Raw genomic sequence first — 13,198 nt, 5'->3', positions numbered from 1 at the left:
GTGGTGTAGACTAGGATGGTAGCAATGGAGACGAGATTTGAGAAAGAATGGACAGGATGTACAGGCAAATTGGAAATGGGGGCTGGGGAAAGGGGAGGAGTCACAGGTGACTTCCAGCACTTGAGGTCCTGGATGGATAAAGGTAGTATTTTCCCGGCTGGGCATGCTGGCTTGCACCTGTATTCTCAGCACTTTGGGAGGCCAAGGCGGGTGGATTGCCCACCCCAGCCTGGGCAACATGGTAAAACCGCATCGCTACAAAAAAAATTTTTTTAAATTAGCCAAGTGTGGTGGCGCATGCCTGTAGTTCCAGCTACTCAGGAGGCTGAGGTGAGAGGATCACCTGAGCCCAGGAGGCAGAGGCTGCAGTGAGCCAAGATCATGCCACTGCACTCCATCCTGGGCAACAGAGTGAGACCCTGTCTCAAAAAAACAAAAACAAAAACAAAAACAGAGGTAGTATATTCTGAAGAGTATAAGGGCAGGTTTGGGGAATATGCCAAGGGCTCCATTTTTCATGTGTTAAGTTCAGGTTGCCTGTGAGGCCTCCAAGTGCAGAGGTTAAGGTGTAGCTGAGGGAAGTCTGGCCTGAAGCTGTACCACTGGAGCCATCAGCAGACACTAATATTGAAGGTTATGGGCCTGAATGAGGTCATCTAGGGAAATGGTGTGAAGAACCAAGAGAGGAGAGTCCATGGCTGAGGCTTCGTAACCCCAAATTATCTCCCTCTGTTGTAGGAGCTGGACCCTGCCTGGGGGTGGGCGGGTCCTCCTAAGACTTGAGAGAATAGGTCCCATTCAGAAGTTGTGAACATGGCTCAGTTAATAGATATGGCCTGTCCCTCAGGAAACACCCAGAATCTGATGCTGTGGCATGTTCCACCCCTGAAATCCCTTTTTAGCCATGAAGTAGCATTCCTTTCTCCCAGCACTGATCTCTTCCCAGAATAGAGTGGCCAAATGGTGTTTTGGAAAACTCCATGTTTTGGGTCGTTAGGGATATGAAAACACCGAGAGAAAAATAAATGGCAGCTCCAAAAGTCTTTCCTTCCTAGGAGAGAAGGAGCACCTGCACACTCAGCCCACCATGTCATATTGTGTTGTGATTGCACGTGTGTGTCTTCCACTAGGGACTTTGTCTTAATTGGCTGTTCTATCCCCAGACTTTAGCACAGTGCTTGCATGAAGTAGGTCCTAGGTATAGATTGGATGGATCGATGGATGACGGGATGTCTGGATAATGCAGGGATGGAAAATGGATGGGTGGGTAGATGCAGGACAGATTTTTGCATGAATTGCTTGATGTGCCAGTGCACAGATGATTTAGGTCTGCAGGATGGATAGATGGCTGAATGGTTGGATGGATGGATGGATGGATGGGAGGATATCTGGTTGATGCAGAGATGGAGGTTGGATGGATTGGTGAATGCAGGATAGATAGGTAGACACATGCATATGTGGTTCAGGATGGATGGCTGAATTGAGCAGAGATGGAGGATGGATGGATACAAGATGAATAGATATGTGGGTACAGGGTGGACAGCTGAACAAAGAAAATGTCTGATGCTGAGCACAATGTTGTTATTTAACAAATTGTCATTGTCCTCATGTCCAGGCTGAATGAGTTAGAGTCTAGTGATGCTCCAGAGGGTTGGTTTAGTCCACAGCAGCCATGGCTGGGTCTTCCCTACTTTCAGTCAGTGCACAGGACTCCTGAGAGAGTGCATTTAAAGGGTTCAGACCTGTTTGCAGGTAGAGGAGAGGAGTAGAGGAGTACAGCCACTAATGTGAACCCTGTACTCTACCTCAGGAGTCCTGAGGCAGGAGGAAGAGAAGGACTGTGTTCCTTCCAGCCACCACTACCTCTTTGGGTCAGTAGCCCAGATCCAGGAGATGTGGCCTGTCCACATTGGCTGCAGCCCTCACCAGCCCTCAGCAGGGAAGGCAAAGACAGTGTCAAATGATAAACAAAGGGCTGTTGAACCCTCCCAGTGGGACTGTGGAACCCTCCCCAGAATCTTCTCAATAGTTTATTTCTTTGTTGTTTAATAGACCTATCATCCCCCAGTGGCTTAATTTTTTTTAATGGAACTTGTTCTGCATTTGGATATTACTGGCGAATTACTTGATATTATGGTCATCCTCATTATGTCTTTTTTTTTTTTTTTTGAGATGGAGTCTCACTGTTGCCCAGGCTGGAGTGCAGTGGCGCAATCTCAGCTCACTGCAACCTCCGCCTCCTAGGTTCAAGTGATTCTCCTGCCTCAGCCTCCCGAGTAGATGGGATTACAGGCCTGCACTACCACATCCGGCTAGTTTTTGTCTTTTTAGTAGAGATGGGGGTTTCACCATTTGGCCAGGCTGGTCTTGAACTCCTGGCCTCAAGTGATCTGCCCACCTTGGCCTCCTGAAGTGCTGGGATTACAGGCATGAGCCACCATGCCCGGCCCGGCCTGATTATGTCTTAAGTGAAGCAGAGAATCTCTCAAGCTAAAGTTGCTGTCAGGCCATCTCAGGTGTCTTTAACATGCTGTAGGGCACCTCCGGTTTCATGATATTACCCAAGTTCCTTTATAATAATAATAATAACAATAAAAAGCTTCTTGGAAGCCTAACTCCCCATTAGACTGTATGCTGCATCATGAGAATTCAGAGGACCAGGCTCTAAAGACCTTGACAGTGCAATAAATTGCTGGACCTCATTCCCATTCATTGTCCCAGAGCTGAGAGAGGCCTGAGGAAATGAATCTTCTCTTGCTCTCTAACTTTGGGTTATTTATCCTTAGATCCTGCAAGGCCTTGTCGATGTCCGCATCCCTCATAACAACTTCTACCGAAAGCGTAAGTAGCCCTACTTTCAGCTTGGAGTTTGTTACAAGTGAAGCTCTGTGGATGGATGGCTTTTATTTCTTAAATCTCTGACACTTTGAGTGTCTCCTTGGGCCCCTGAAGAGAGGAAGTGGTGGCCTGGGCCTGGTGACTATCCCTTGATTCTGCGGTGGTGCCACAGGCACAGTCCAGCACATGCTCACTTTGTTTTCCTTTTCTGACAAGTGTTTTTGGAAATCGTCAGTGAGAAGTCCAGATACTCTCTCCATCAGAACATGGACAAGATCAAGGTTCCGACGCAGATCATCTGGGGGAAACAAGACCAGGTATGTAACACATCCCCGCGGCAGTCTGTGCTGGTCACCAGGGCCTCTGAGGAAAAACGTCCTTGAGGAAGAACAAGTGGTTATTTATGGAGTGAGCTGATCGCTGCTGTCAGGAAGAGGGGGAAGGCACCTGTGTTGGGTGCCGGTGTTGACAGTGGGCAGAGTTCTGGGAGTTGAGAGAAACAACATTTGGTCGGTAAAAGGAAAGGCAATTTGAAATCATTTTCAAAAATTGTTTTTATCAAAGCCATGTAGTCACATGGTATAAAAAAATCTTCAAAGAATACCAAAAGGTTTATAATGAAAACTTTTATTTTTCACATCCCAAATTCCAGTCTCCATTACCATGAGGCAACTCTTATCTTACTATCTTGAATATATTTTTCCTTTTTTTTTTTGAGACGGAGTCTTGCTCTGTCACCCAGGCTGGAGTGCAGTGGCCCAATCTTGGCTCACTGCAACCTCTGCCTCCCAGGTTCAAGCGATTCTCCTGCCTTAGCCTCCCAAGTAGCTGGGATTACAGGTGCCCTCCACTGTGATCACCTAATTTTTTTGTTTTTTTGTTTTTTTTTAGACGGAGTCTCGCTCTGTCACCCAGGCTGGAGTGCAGTGGCACAATCTTGGCTCACTGCAAGCTCTGCCTCCTGGGTTCACGCCATTCTCCTGCCTCAGCTTCTCAAGTAGCTGGGACTACAGGCACCCGCCACCATGCCCAGCTAATTTTTTGTATTTTTAGTAGAGACGGGGTTTCACCATGTTAGCCAGGATGGTCTCGGTCTCCTGACCTCGTGATCTGCCGGCCTCAGCCTCCCAAAATGTTGGGATTACAGGCGTGAGCCACCACACCTGGCAATTTTTGTATTTTTTTTTAGTAGAGGCGGGGTTTCACCATGTTGGCTAGACTGGTCTTGAGCTCCTGACTTCAAGCAGTCCACCTTCCTTAGCCTCCCAAAGTGCTGGGATTACAGGCATGAGCCACCATGCCTGGCCTAAATTTTTTAAGCCAGAAGTTAGCAAATGTTTTCTGTAAAGGGCCAGATGGTAAACATTTTCAGCCTTGTGGTCCAGTCTCTGTCACACCTGGACAAAGTTGAGTAACTGTGACCTTATAGTATAAAAGCAGCCATAGGCAATATGTAAACAAATGGCATGGCTTTTTCCAGTGAACCTTTATTTATAAAAACAGGCAGCAAGCCATTGTTTGCCTACTCCTATTCTAAGCACACATATAGGGTATGTATATGCATACCTATACATATCTAAGCTTTCAAACATGCTAGATACACTGGCATCTAAGATGCATGTTTGAAAGCTTAGATATATATAGGTGTGCACGTAAGATATATAAGATTATATATGTGTATGTACATATATATATAAGAAGTACATATCTTGGAAATCATTTCATATCAGCCCAAACAGATCTATTCCTTCTATTCCTAAAAAAATTTTATCTTGAAATAATTTCAAACTTACAGAAAATTTGAAAGAAGGCCAGGCATGGTGACTTACGCCTATAATGCCAGCACTTTGGGAGGCTAAGGCAGGAGGATTGCTTGAGCCCAGGAGTTTGAGACCAACCTGGGCAACATAGTGAGATCCCATCTCTGTAAAAAATAAATTTTTAAAAAAGTAGCCAAGCATGGTGGTATGCACCTGTAGTCCCAGCTACTCTGGAGGGTGAGGCAGGAGGATCACTTGAGTCCAGGACATGGAGGTGGCAGTGAGCCGTGATTGCTTCACTGCACACCAGCCTGGGCCACAGGGCAGGATCCTATCTCAAAAAAATAAAAATAAAAAAGAATACAGAGTATACCTGCATACCCTTTACCTAAATGCATCAATTTTTAACTGGCAGGATGTCACACTGTGGCCACAAAGACCCACAAGTGCATGAATGGCCCAGGCAGGAGAGAGTGGGGAGGAGCAGCCAGGCTGTGCCCATGGCATGTACGCAGAATAAGAGGCAATGGTGTCTTAGATGAGCCAGGCATGGTGAGGATTCACAGCATGGTTTTGTGGATGTGGAGAGAAGGGGCTCTCATGTGCTCTCTTCTGCAGCGCCAAGGGACTGAAAGAAGCTTTGTTTGTGCCCTGGGCTATGCCAGCAGAGAGTCATTTGATCAGGAATCAGAGCCAGAGCAGCGAAGGCCTTCTGTTGTTCTAAAAACCCCAAAGGTGATTTGGGGCTCTCAGGATCCAACAGGGAGAGGCTGTAACCCATCTTCCTGTGGAGACAGTGCAGAATCAAGGGCACTGGCCTTGGATTCTGAAAGTCTATGTTCCAGCCCTACTTTTGTCCTTGGTCAGCCCATGACCTTGAGCAAGTAACTCAGCCCCTCTAAATTAAGGGTTTCTGAAACTTCTAGTACCGGGGTTATTTTGAGGCTCAAATGAAATAATATGTATGAAGGTGATCTTCCAGTTGCAAAAAAGTAAATGATTAGGTTAGCTGGTATTAGATTAGATTGCTCATGTCCTTTGCCTCTGTTGGTGGCTTCAATGCATGGTCCAGAATTTTTTCCCAGACTCAGAAGTCCATTTCATTCCAGAAAAAGAGCCTAACATTCTATGGGCTTGCTATAAATACGATCAGATCCTTCATGTGTTTTGTGGACTGTCCCCGGGACAGAGGCCAAATAGCAGAGGCTTCAGGGAGTCTTTTATTTCACAGCCTTTTGCCTCCCAGGCTCGCTGGCTCTTTTCCTGCTCTGTCATCAACATTTGGTGTCACAGCACCTGCCCCTACCAGGCCAAATTCAGCCTCCTTCTTCTTTGGACCCCTGTAGGCTGACTGCTATACTGCACAGCTGCAAGGGGAGCCATGTGCATTGTCATTTTTGTGAATGATGGATTTGGGCAGTATACAACCTGTACACCCAAACATGGCAGCCCTTCCTGAGAGGGTTTCTGCATGCTTCATTTCAAGCATCGCTCCTCTATGTTCAGTCCACCAAAATGGGAGGGCCATCTAGAGACAGACAGGCTATTATTCTTTATGTCCCTTCTCCCTGCCAGCACCATGCCTGGTATGCAGGAGACCCAGAGTACATAGTGAGTGAGCAAACAAGTGAGAAATTGAGTGAACAAACCAACTAGTGAAGGGATAAACCCACTAACTGACTGACTACACATTTAGGCCAGTTAACAGGCATTTATTGAGCACCTAGTATGTGCCTAACACTGTATTAGGCCCTGAGGATACAGTAGGGACCAAGACAGCCAGGATCCCTGCCCTCCAGCAGCTTATCATCTACCTACCCCTATAATGCATAACAGGCCCGAGATAAGGGTGAGATGAGAGAGATGTGTCATGCAGGTGCAGGGTCAGATCGTGTCTGTATTTATGATTTTGATATTTTGTTCATCATGTGTCTTTTTCCATTAATTTTTTTAACATACTGCACTAAAATATTTTCTTTTAATTTATGAGTTTTTTGGCACTCAAATTTTGTGCCTTAGGTGAATGCCTCACTTGCCTCACCATAGTTTTAGCCCTAGTGTGAAGCAATGCAGGAAAAGGTTTTGATTTTTGTTTTTTGTTGGGGGGGATTTATTTGTTTGTTTGTTCTGAGACTGGTTCTTGCTCTGTCACCCAGGCTAGAATGCAGTGGTGCAATCATAGCTCACTGCAGCCTCAACCTCCTGAGCTCAAGCAATGCTCCCACCTCAGCCTCCCAGGCAGCTGGGACTACAGGCATGCGCCACCACACCCGGGTAATTTTTTATTTTTTATAGAGATGAGGTCTTACTATGTTGCCCAGGCTGGTCTCGAACTCCTGGGTTCAAGAGATCTTCCCACCTCGGCCTCCCAGAGTGCTGGTATTATACGTGTGAGCCACCACGCCCAGCCCAGGAAAAGTTTTTGACCATTTATATGAATATTCTATCTAGGAAATAGCTGAAACGGTTCCCACAGATGTGCATATCTCATCAGGGGGCCGTTCAGTAGTTGCACATACCTCTGGGTGACCAGGGAGAATGATGGATTTGTAACGCTGACCAGCAAACAGTGCCAAAGCCAGCAGCTCATATGGGTATTTTTGCCTGTGAGTTGTGGTTTCTGATCTCTCTGCAGGATAGACACTCAGTTTTGGCTGGGCATGATGGTGCATACCTGTCATCCCAGCTACCTGGGGGGCGCTGAGGTGGGAGGATCACTTGAGCCCGGGAGGTCAAGGCTGCAGTGAGCCATGATCGTGCCACTGCACTCCCAGCCTGTGCAACAGAGCGAGACCCTGTCTCAAAAAAACAAAAAAAGACACTCAGTTGGGAGTTTCTACTTTTTTGTGCTTTTTTCACCTATTGACTGCATCTGTGTTTCTTCTGGGTGTTTCCACAGTAGCTGGATGTTATTCTTGCTCAGTGGGCTGCCGTGGCAGCCTTAGCTGTGAGTGAGTGACAAGGCAGAGGTTTCCATTTCCTTGGCTGGAATTAGCTGTTAAGCTCCCCATTAGCTGTTCCTTTTCCTGGTCCAGGGATGCCCTGCAGGACTCTTTTCCTTGACTGAGGCATCCTCTTACCTTAACTCCCCAGTGGGCAGAAAATCTTGGTTTTAATCATTTGAATTGGTGAGAATAGAGCAAAGACACAGAAGGCGCTTGAGTTTGTTGGGGCTTTTGCTTTTGCCGTTAAGGATGGGGAGGAGGGGCCCTCTTGTCTGGGATGAATTGAAGGTAAAGGCAGCTAAGAGAGGGGGAGTGAATGCGGATCCACTTCTGAGGGAGGATATTGGGGGAAAAGATGGAGGTGGATTGGCACAGTAGCTGGGAACCCACAGGAAAAGGAGAGGAAATGAGTTGTTTGAAAAGGGTCAGCCCTGGAAAAGTTCTGGCTTTCATGCTGGAAAAGTATTCCCCATATCTGCAGAGGTTAGAGCCAGGAAACACACAGCTCCGGGGATCCCCAGAGGACCTTCAAAGAGACCTCCAGCTGGGTGCTGTGGCTCAGGCCTGTAATCCTAGCACTTTGGGAGGCTGAGGCAGGTGGATCACCTGAGGTCAGGAGTTCGAGACCAGCCTGGCCAACGTGGCGAAACCCCATCTCTACTAGAAATACAAAAATTAGCCAGGCACGGTGGCAGGCACCTATAATCCCAGCTACTGGGGAGGCTGAGGCAGAAGATCACTTGAACCTGGGAGGCGGAGGTTGCAGTGAGCTGAGATCGCGCCACTTCGTTCCAGCCTGGGCGAAAGAGTGAAACTCCGTTTCAAAAAATAATGAGATACGCCCAGCTTGTGATAATTAGCCTTCCCCTCTTGCATCCTTCCTACAGCTTGCGCTGCCCTAACCAGCCACAGGGCCAGCCTGATCAAGTCACTCACCTTAACACAGCCTGTAGTTCCCCATGGTCCGTGCGGCTATAGGAGCAGCGCCCTCCTCTCTGCCCCTTCTCCCCACCATGCCACCCCCACTGCCCATGTGCTTGGTGTCTCAGCCGCCGTGCTCCTTGGTGGCCCCTGCACTCGCCATGATCTCCCACCCTGTGCCATTCCCACATCCGTGAATGCTCCTCCCCGGTCCCCTTTCTGCTGTCCCGGGACTCAGGAACAAGGTCTTCCCTCGACCCTGCTCATCCCCTGTGCTCTCTGGCTTCCCCACAATACCATAACCTCCTCAAGGGCAAGGAACGTTTGTTTTCTACCTCAGTATTGCTGACATCAGCCCAGCTCCTGGCACAGAGTTGCAGAATAAAACAGGAGGCATCATGGTTACTTCCATTCAGACAGCCACAAGCCCCAACACCAAAGGGACTTGGTCCTAAAATTCATATCCTCCTGCCCCACTGACCCCTGCCAGGCCTTGGTGGAAGTTCTGTCCACGGAGTGCACACGTGGGTGTCTGAATCTTTGTGTATCATCCAGCTCCCTTTCTTGCCCAGCAGGTGCTGGATGTGTCTGGGGCAGACATGTTGGCCAAGTCAATTGCCAACTGCCAGGTGGAGCTTCTGGAAAACTGTGGGCACTCGGTAGTGATGGAGAGACCCAGGAAGACAGCCAAGCTCATAATCGACTTTTTAGCTTCTGTGCACAACATAGACAACAACAAGAAGCTGGACTGAGGCCCTGACTGCAGCCTGCATTCTGCACACAGCATCTGCTCCCATCCCCCAAGTCTGACGCGGCCACCACTCTCAGGGATCCTGCCCCAAATGCGGTCGGAGCGCCAGTGACCCTGAGGAAGCCAGTCCCTTATCCCTGGTATCCACGGTTCCCCAGAGCTTTGGGGACCACGCGAAAACCTCCAAGATATTTTTCACAAAATAGAAACTCATATGGAACAAAATAAGAAACCCCAGCCATGAAATCTACCATGAAGTCTTCAAGTTCATGTCACTGACAAGCTTGTGCAAAGCAGCCACCTTGGACCATAATTAAATCAAGGACATTTTCTTTGAGACATTCCTTATAGTTGGAGACTCAAGATATTTTTGTTGCTTCAGTTGTATTCCCTTGCATGGGCAGTAGCTTTTATAGGAGCATTAGTCCTCATTCGCCGAACCCTGTTGTTTAGGTCTAATTTAAGTTTTACATAGAGACCCATGTATGACTGCAGCCCATTGGCTGCAAGACCAGGGAGGAAAGTGGCAAGCTGTAGAAAATGTTTACATGCATGGAGGGGCATTGCTCCAGCCCTCGGAGCAGCCGGAGCAGCAGGGTACATGGGTGGGAGGTTCATTCAGCACCCACCAGTCAGGTATGTTCTGAGTGAACCCACAGCAGTCGCAGAATGAGCACCTGGCAGGGTGGGTTTCCTAGGAATAATTTATTATTTTAAAAAATAGGCCTAATAAAGCAATAATGTTCTAGACATCTGTCTAAGTAATCAGACTCAGGTTCCACACACAAGCAACAACTCGTGGGCCTCTTTTCTATTTCGGTGTGCTACTAAGAACCCTTGGATGTAACATACTAGTTTGTTAATGAATTCTGTGAATTCTGTGAAGAGTAATGTGATTGAAAATAAGTCTAAACAGCTGTAAAAGTGACCACAATGACATGAAATAAATTTAATAAGTCCTAGATCAGCAACATGCAGGTGGTTTCTATTTCTGAACTCCTAATTAGGTGCAATGTTGGCAGATTTTCTGTTAACTTTAAAATGTGTTTTTTAAAATAAGGTTTGTTTGACAGGCTTTGGAAGTCTTTGCATGGATGATTTATGAGTTTTAAGGAATCATGTTTGCAATTTTTATCCAGCTGAAATTGTATATCAAAGGCCAAGTGCAGTGGCTCATGCCTGTAATCCCAGCACTTGAGGAGGCCGAGGTGGGTGGATTGCTTGAGGCCAGGAGTTCAAGACCAGCCTGGCCAACATGGCAAAACCTTATCTCTACTAAAAATACAAAAATTATCCGGGTGTGGTTCGACACACCTGTAATCCCAGCTACCTGGGAGCCTGAGGCATAAGAATCTCTTGAACCCGGGAGGTGGAGGTTACAGTGAGCCGAGATTGTGCCATTGCACTCCAGCCTGGGCAACAAGCGCAAAACTCCATCTCAAAATAATATAATAATAATTCACTGGAAATTGTATATCAAAAACAAAAGGCAAGAGTCATCAAACTATTCTTTTTGACTCTCTTCTGTAGGATTTAGGAGCCCTAAACTCCCCAGGAGCTTCACTCTTTCCAATTTTTTTTTTACAGAAAATCTACAGCCAAGTCATTCTGGGAATAAAGTGAGATAAACTTTATAGTTTAAATCTGAATTCAGGACTGTGTTTGAATATTTTAGTTTACCAGAGAAGAATGGAACTTAGAGCTTAAAAGCAAGAAGAAGATATGAAAATATGACATCAAGCTGGGATGCAGCTAAAGCAGTGCTCAGAGGGAAATTTATAGGCTTCAATACGTATATTAGAAGGGAAGAGGCTAGGTGGAGTAGCTCACACCTGTAGTTCCAACACCTTGGGTGGCCAGGGCGGGAGGACTGCTTGAGCCCAGGAGTTTGAGATCAGCCTGGGCAACATGGCAAGACCCCATCTCTTATAAAAAAAGAAAAAAGGAAAGAAAAATCAGTAAATTAAGCTTCTAGCTCAAGAAACGAAAAAAGAAATAGTATCAAAGCCAGAGCAAAATAGAGGGAAGAAACAGACAAAAACAAAAATCAATGAAGTAGAAAAGAAAGTAGATATTAGACATTTTATTTGTTCCAATTTCCTATATTCACCAAGAATTCTGAGCATAGTGGGAGAGGGGTTCAGTGTTGGTGGGCCTAGGTGATGAGAGATGGTTTCCTCAGGATCACTGAGGAAGCCCCAGACCTGGGATAAGTACCTTAGATCAGAAACCGTACAGGATACAGGAATTCTTATGCTCTGGGTTGAATACCAGCTAAAGATGACATCAAAAGCAGTCCCTGAACTGTGCCCACCATGGGGTCATTCAGGCAGGGTGTGTGCCATCCATCCGAGCCCGGAAGGACAGTGGGCAGGTTCTGCAGCTGGACACAGCTTCCATCTCCTCTGCTGTCATCAGAAAGTACTGAATACAAGTTGTGAGCAGAGAGTATGAAAGAGTCATTTTTAACTATAAGGTGGGTTTTCAGGTTCTCTCTTGGTGCTGCAATTCTGGCTGCACTCGGAAGACCCTTGTGCCTCACTTCCTGCCTCTGTGACTATAGCAAGCCTGCTGGTAACTGCCAGCTCTGAGTCCCCCTTGCCACACATCCCCTGGGCTCTATGGTGTGTGCCTTTGATGGTGGTCGGGAAGAAGAAAGTACTCATTCATCACAGCACCGCCTGAAAGACTGCCAGGAACTTCTGAAATAACAATGGGTAGCCCCAGGAATCACAGCTGCAGCTGGGCTCTCGATCCCACTGCCTGGAGTTGGGGCCTTCAGGGCTGCTGTAGGCAGACCCTCCTGGTCAGGTGTTGAAGAGGGACAAGCAGTGGTGAGAACTCAGTTTGCAGTCAGTCTGGTCTCCTTGTCCTGGACAGAGGTAACACTAGGAGTGAGTGATGTAACAAATGCATCAAACTGATGAGACTGCCTTTGTAAACCTGTATCTTCCATTTGAGCCCCAGTGAGTATTCTTGTTGCTTTGCCCAGAGGAAATTCTCAGAACGTATGTCAGGCCAGGCTGGAGGACTAAACTATGTGCCAGGGGCTATTCTAAGTGTTTTCACACAGCCCTGTACGTATGACACCATGCCAGTTTTACAGCAGAGGTACTGAGGCATGGAGCGGTAAAGTATTGTGTCCAAGCTCACACAGCTTATGAGGAGAGGGAAGCCTCTCGGTATATAACTCAAGGTAACGGTAACGTGTAAAAACAATGCTTTTACCTGTTCAGGCAGGAGCTGTCCCACATACCTTACCAATCCACCTGGGGCCCCATTGGCTCACCCAGACCAGGCCAGTGTGTGGCAGCTTCAGCCGTAGATTGCTGGGGCCACACCTCCTGGCTTGAGCTCCTGTTGAAGAAGGTCATCCGGTTGTTCATTCATCATAGTTAAGGACTTCCAACTGCCCAGCCTCCTGCTGGACAGGAAACAGAACCCACCTGGATTCCGACATCATTCTGCTAAGGACATATCCAGGGACAGCTTGCCCTCTCCACTCCAGCCTCCTTAACAACCAGGACTGGTGTCTCATCTACTTTGGAAGGGCTTATTCACCTTGCTGATATCCTCTCCCTGCCCCCATACTCTGGAGATGAGTGTTGTTTGTTCCTAACAATATTCTCCTTTGGGAGGAGTCTCGGCTCAGTCTCATTGCCTCTCTGGGGTCTGGCATGGAAAGCAGTCAAGAGATGTGTCCTGGCCAGGCGCAGTGGCTCACGCCTGTAATCCCAGAACTTTGGGAGGCTGAGGCGGCTGGATCACCTGCGGTCAGGAGTTTAAGACCAGCCTGGCCAACATGGCAAAACCCCTTCTTCACTAAAAATACAAAAAATTTTCCAGGCATGTTGGTGCACACCTGTAGTCCCAGCTACTCAGGACGCTGAGGCACGAGAATTGCTTGAACCCGGGAGGCGGAGGTTGCAGTGAGCCAAGATTGCACCACTGCGCTCCAGCCTGGGCAGCACAGCAAGACTCTG

At 47.5% G+C, this 13,198-nt stretch overlaps 1 protein-coding gene across 8 annotated transcripts in view; it reads left to right on the top strand.

Annotated features, from left to right (window-relative positions):
* ABHD6 (abhydrolase domain containing 6, acylglycerol lipase) overlaps positions 1-10,186 on the top strand; it is a 54,812-nt gene extending 44,626 nt beyond the window's left edge. For 5 of the 8 annotated variants that reach the window (XM_009238856.4, XM_009238855.4, XM_063722020.1 and 2 more), the window contains 3 exons: positions 2,787-2,841; positions 3,055-3,155; positions 9,037-10,186. In XM_009238856.4, the coding sequence (XP_009237131.2) occupies positions 2,787-2,841; positions 3,055-3,155; positions 9,037-9,216 (336 nt within the window). In that variant the 3' untranslated portion in view covers positions 9,217-10,186. The remainder of the gene's footprint in view (positions 1-2,786; positions 2,842-3,054; positions 3,156-9,036) is intronic. The other 3 variants (XM_003776215.5, XM_002813592.5, XM_063722019.1) reach the window with 1 other exon arrangement.
* Positions 10,187-13,198: the final 3,012 nt, after the last annotated feature.

This window comes from Pongo abelii, chromosome 2 (genome assembly GCF_028885655.2).
Source record: "Pongo abelii isolate AG06213 chromosome 2, NHGRI_mPonAbe1-v2.0_pri, whole genome shotgun sequence".
NCBI lineage: Eukaryota > Metazoa > Chordata > Mammalia > Primates > Hominidae > Pongo > Pongo abelii.
This window is presented reverse-complemented; position numbering and strand designations above follow the sequence as displayed.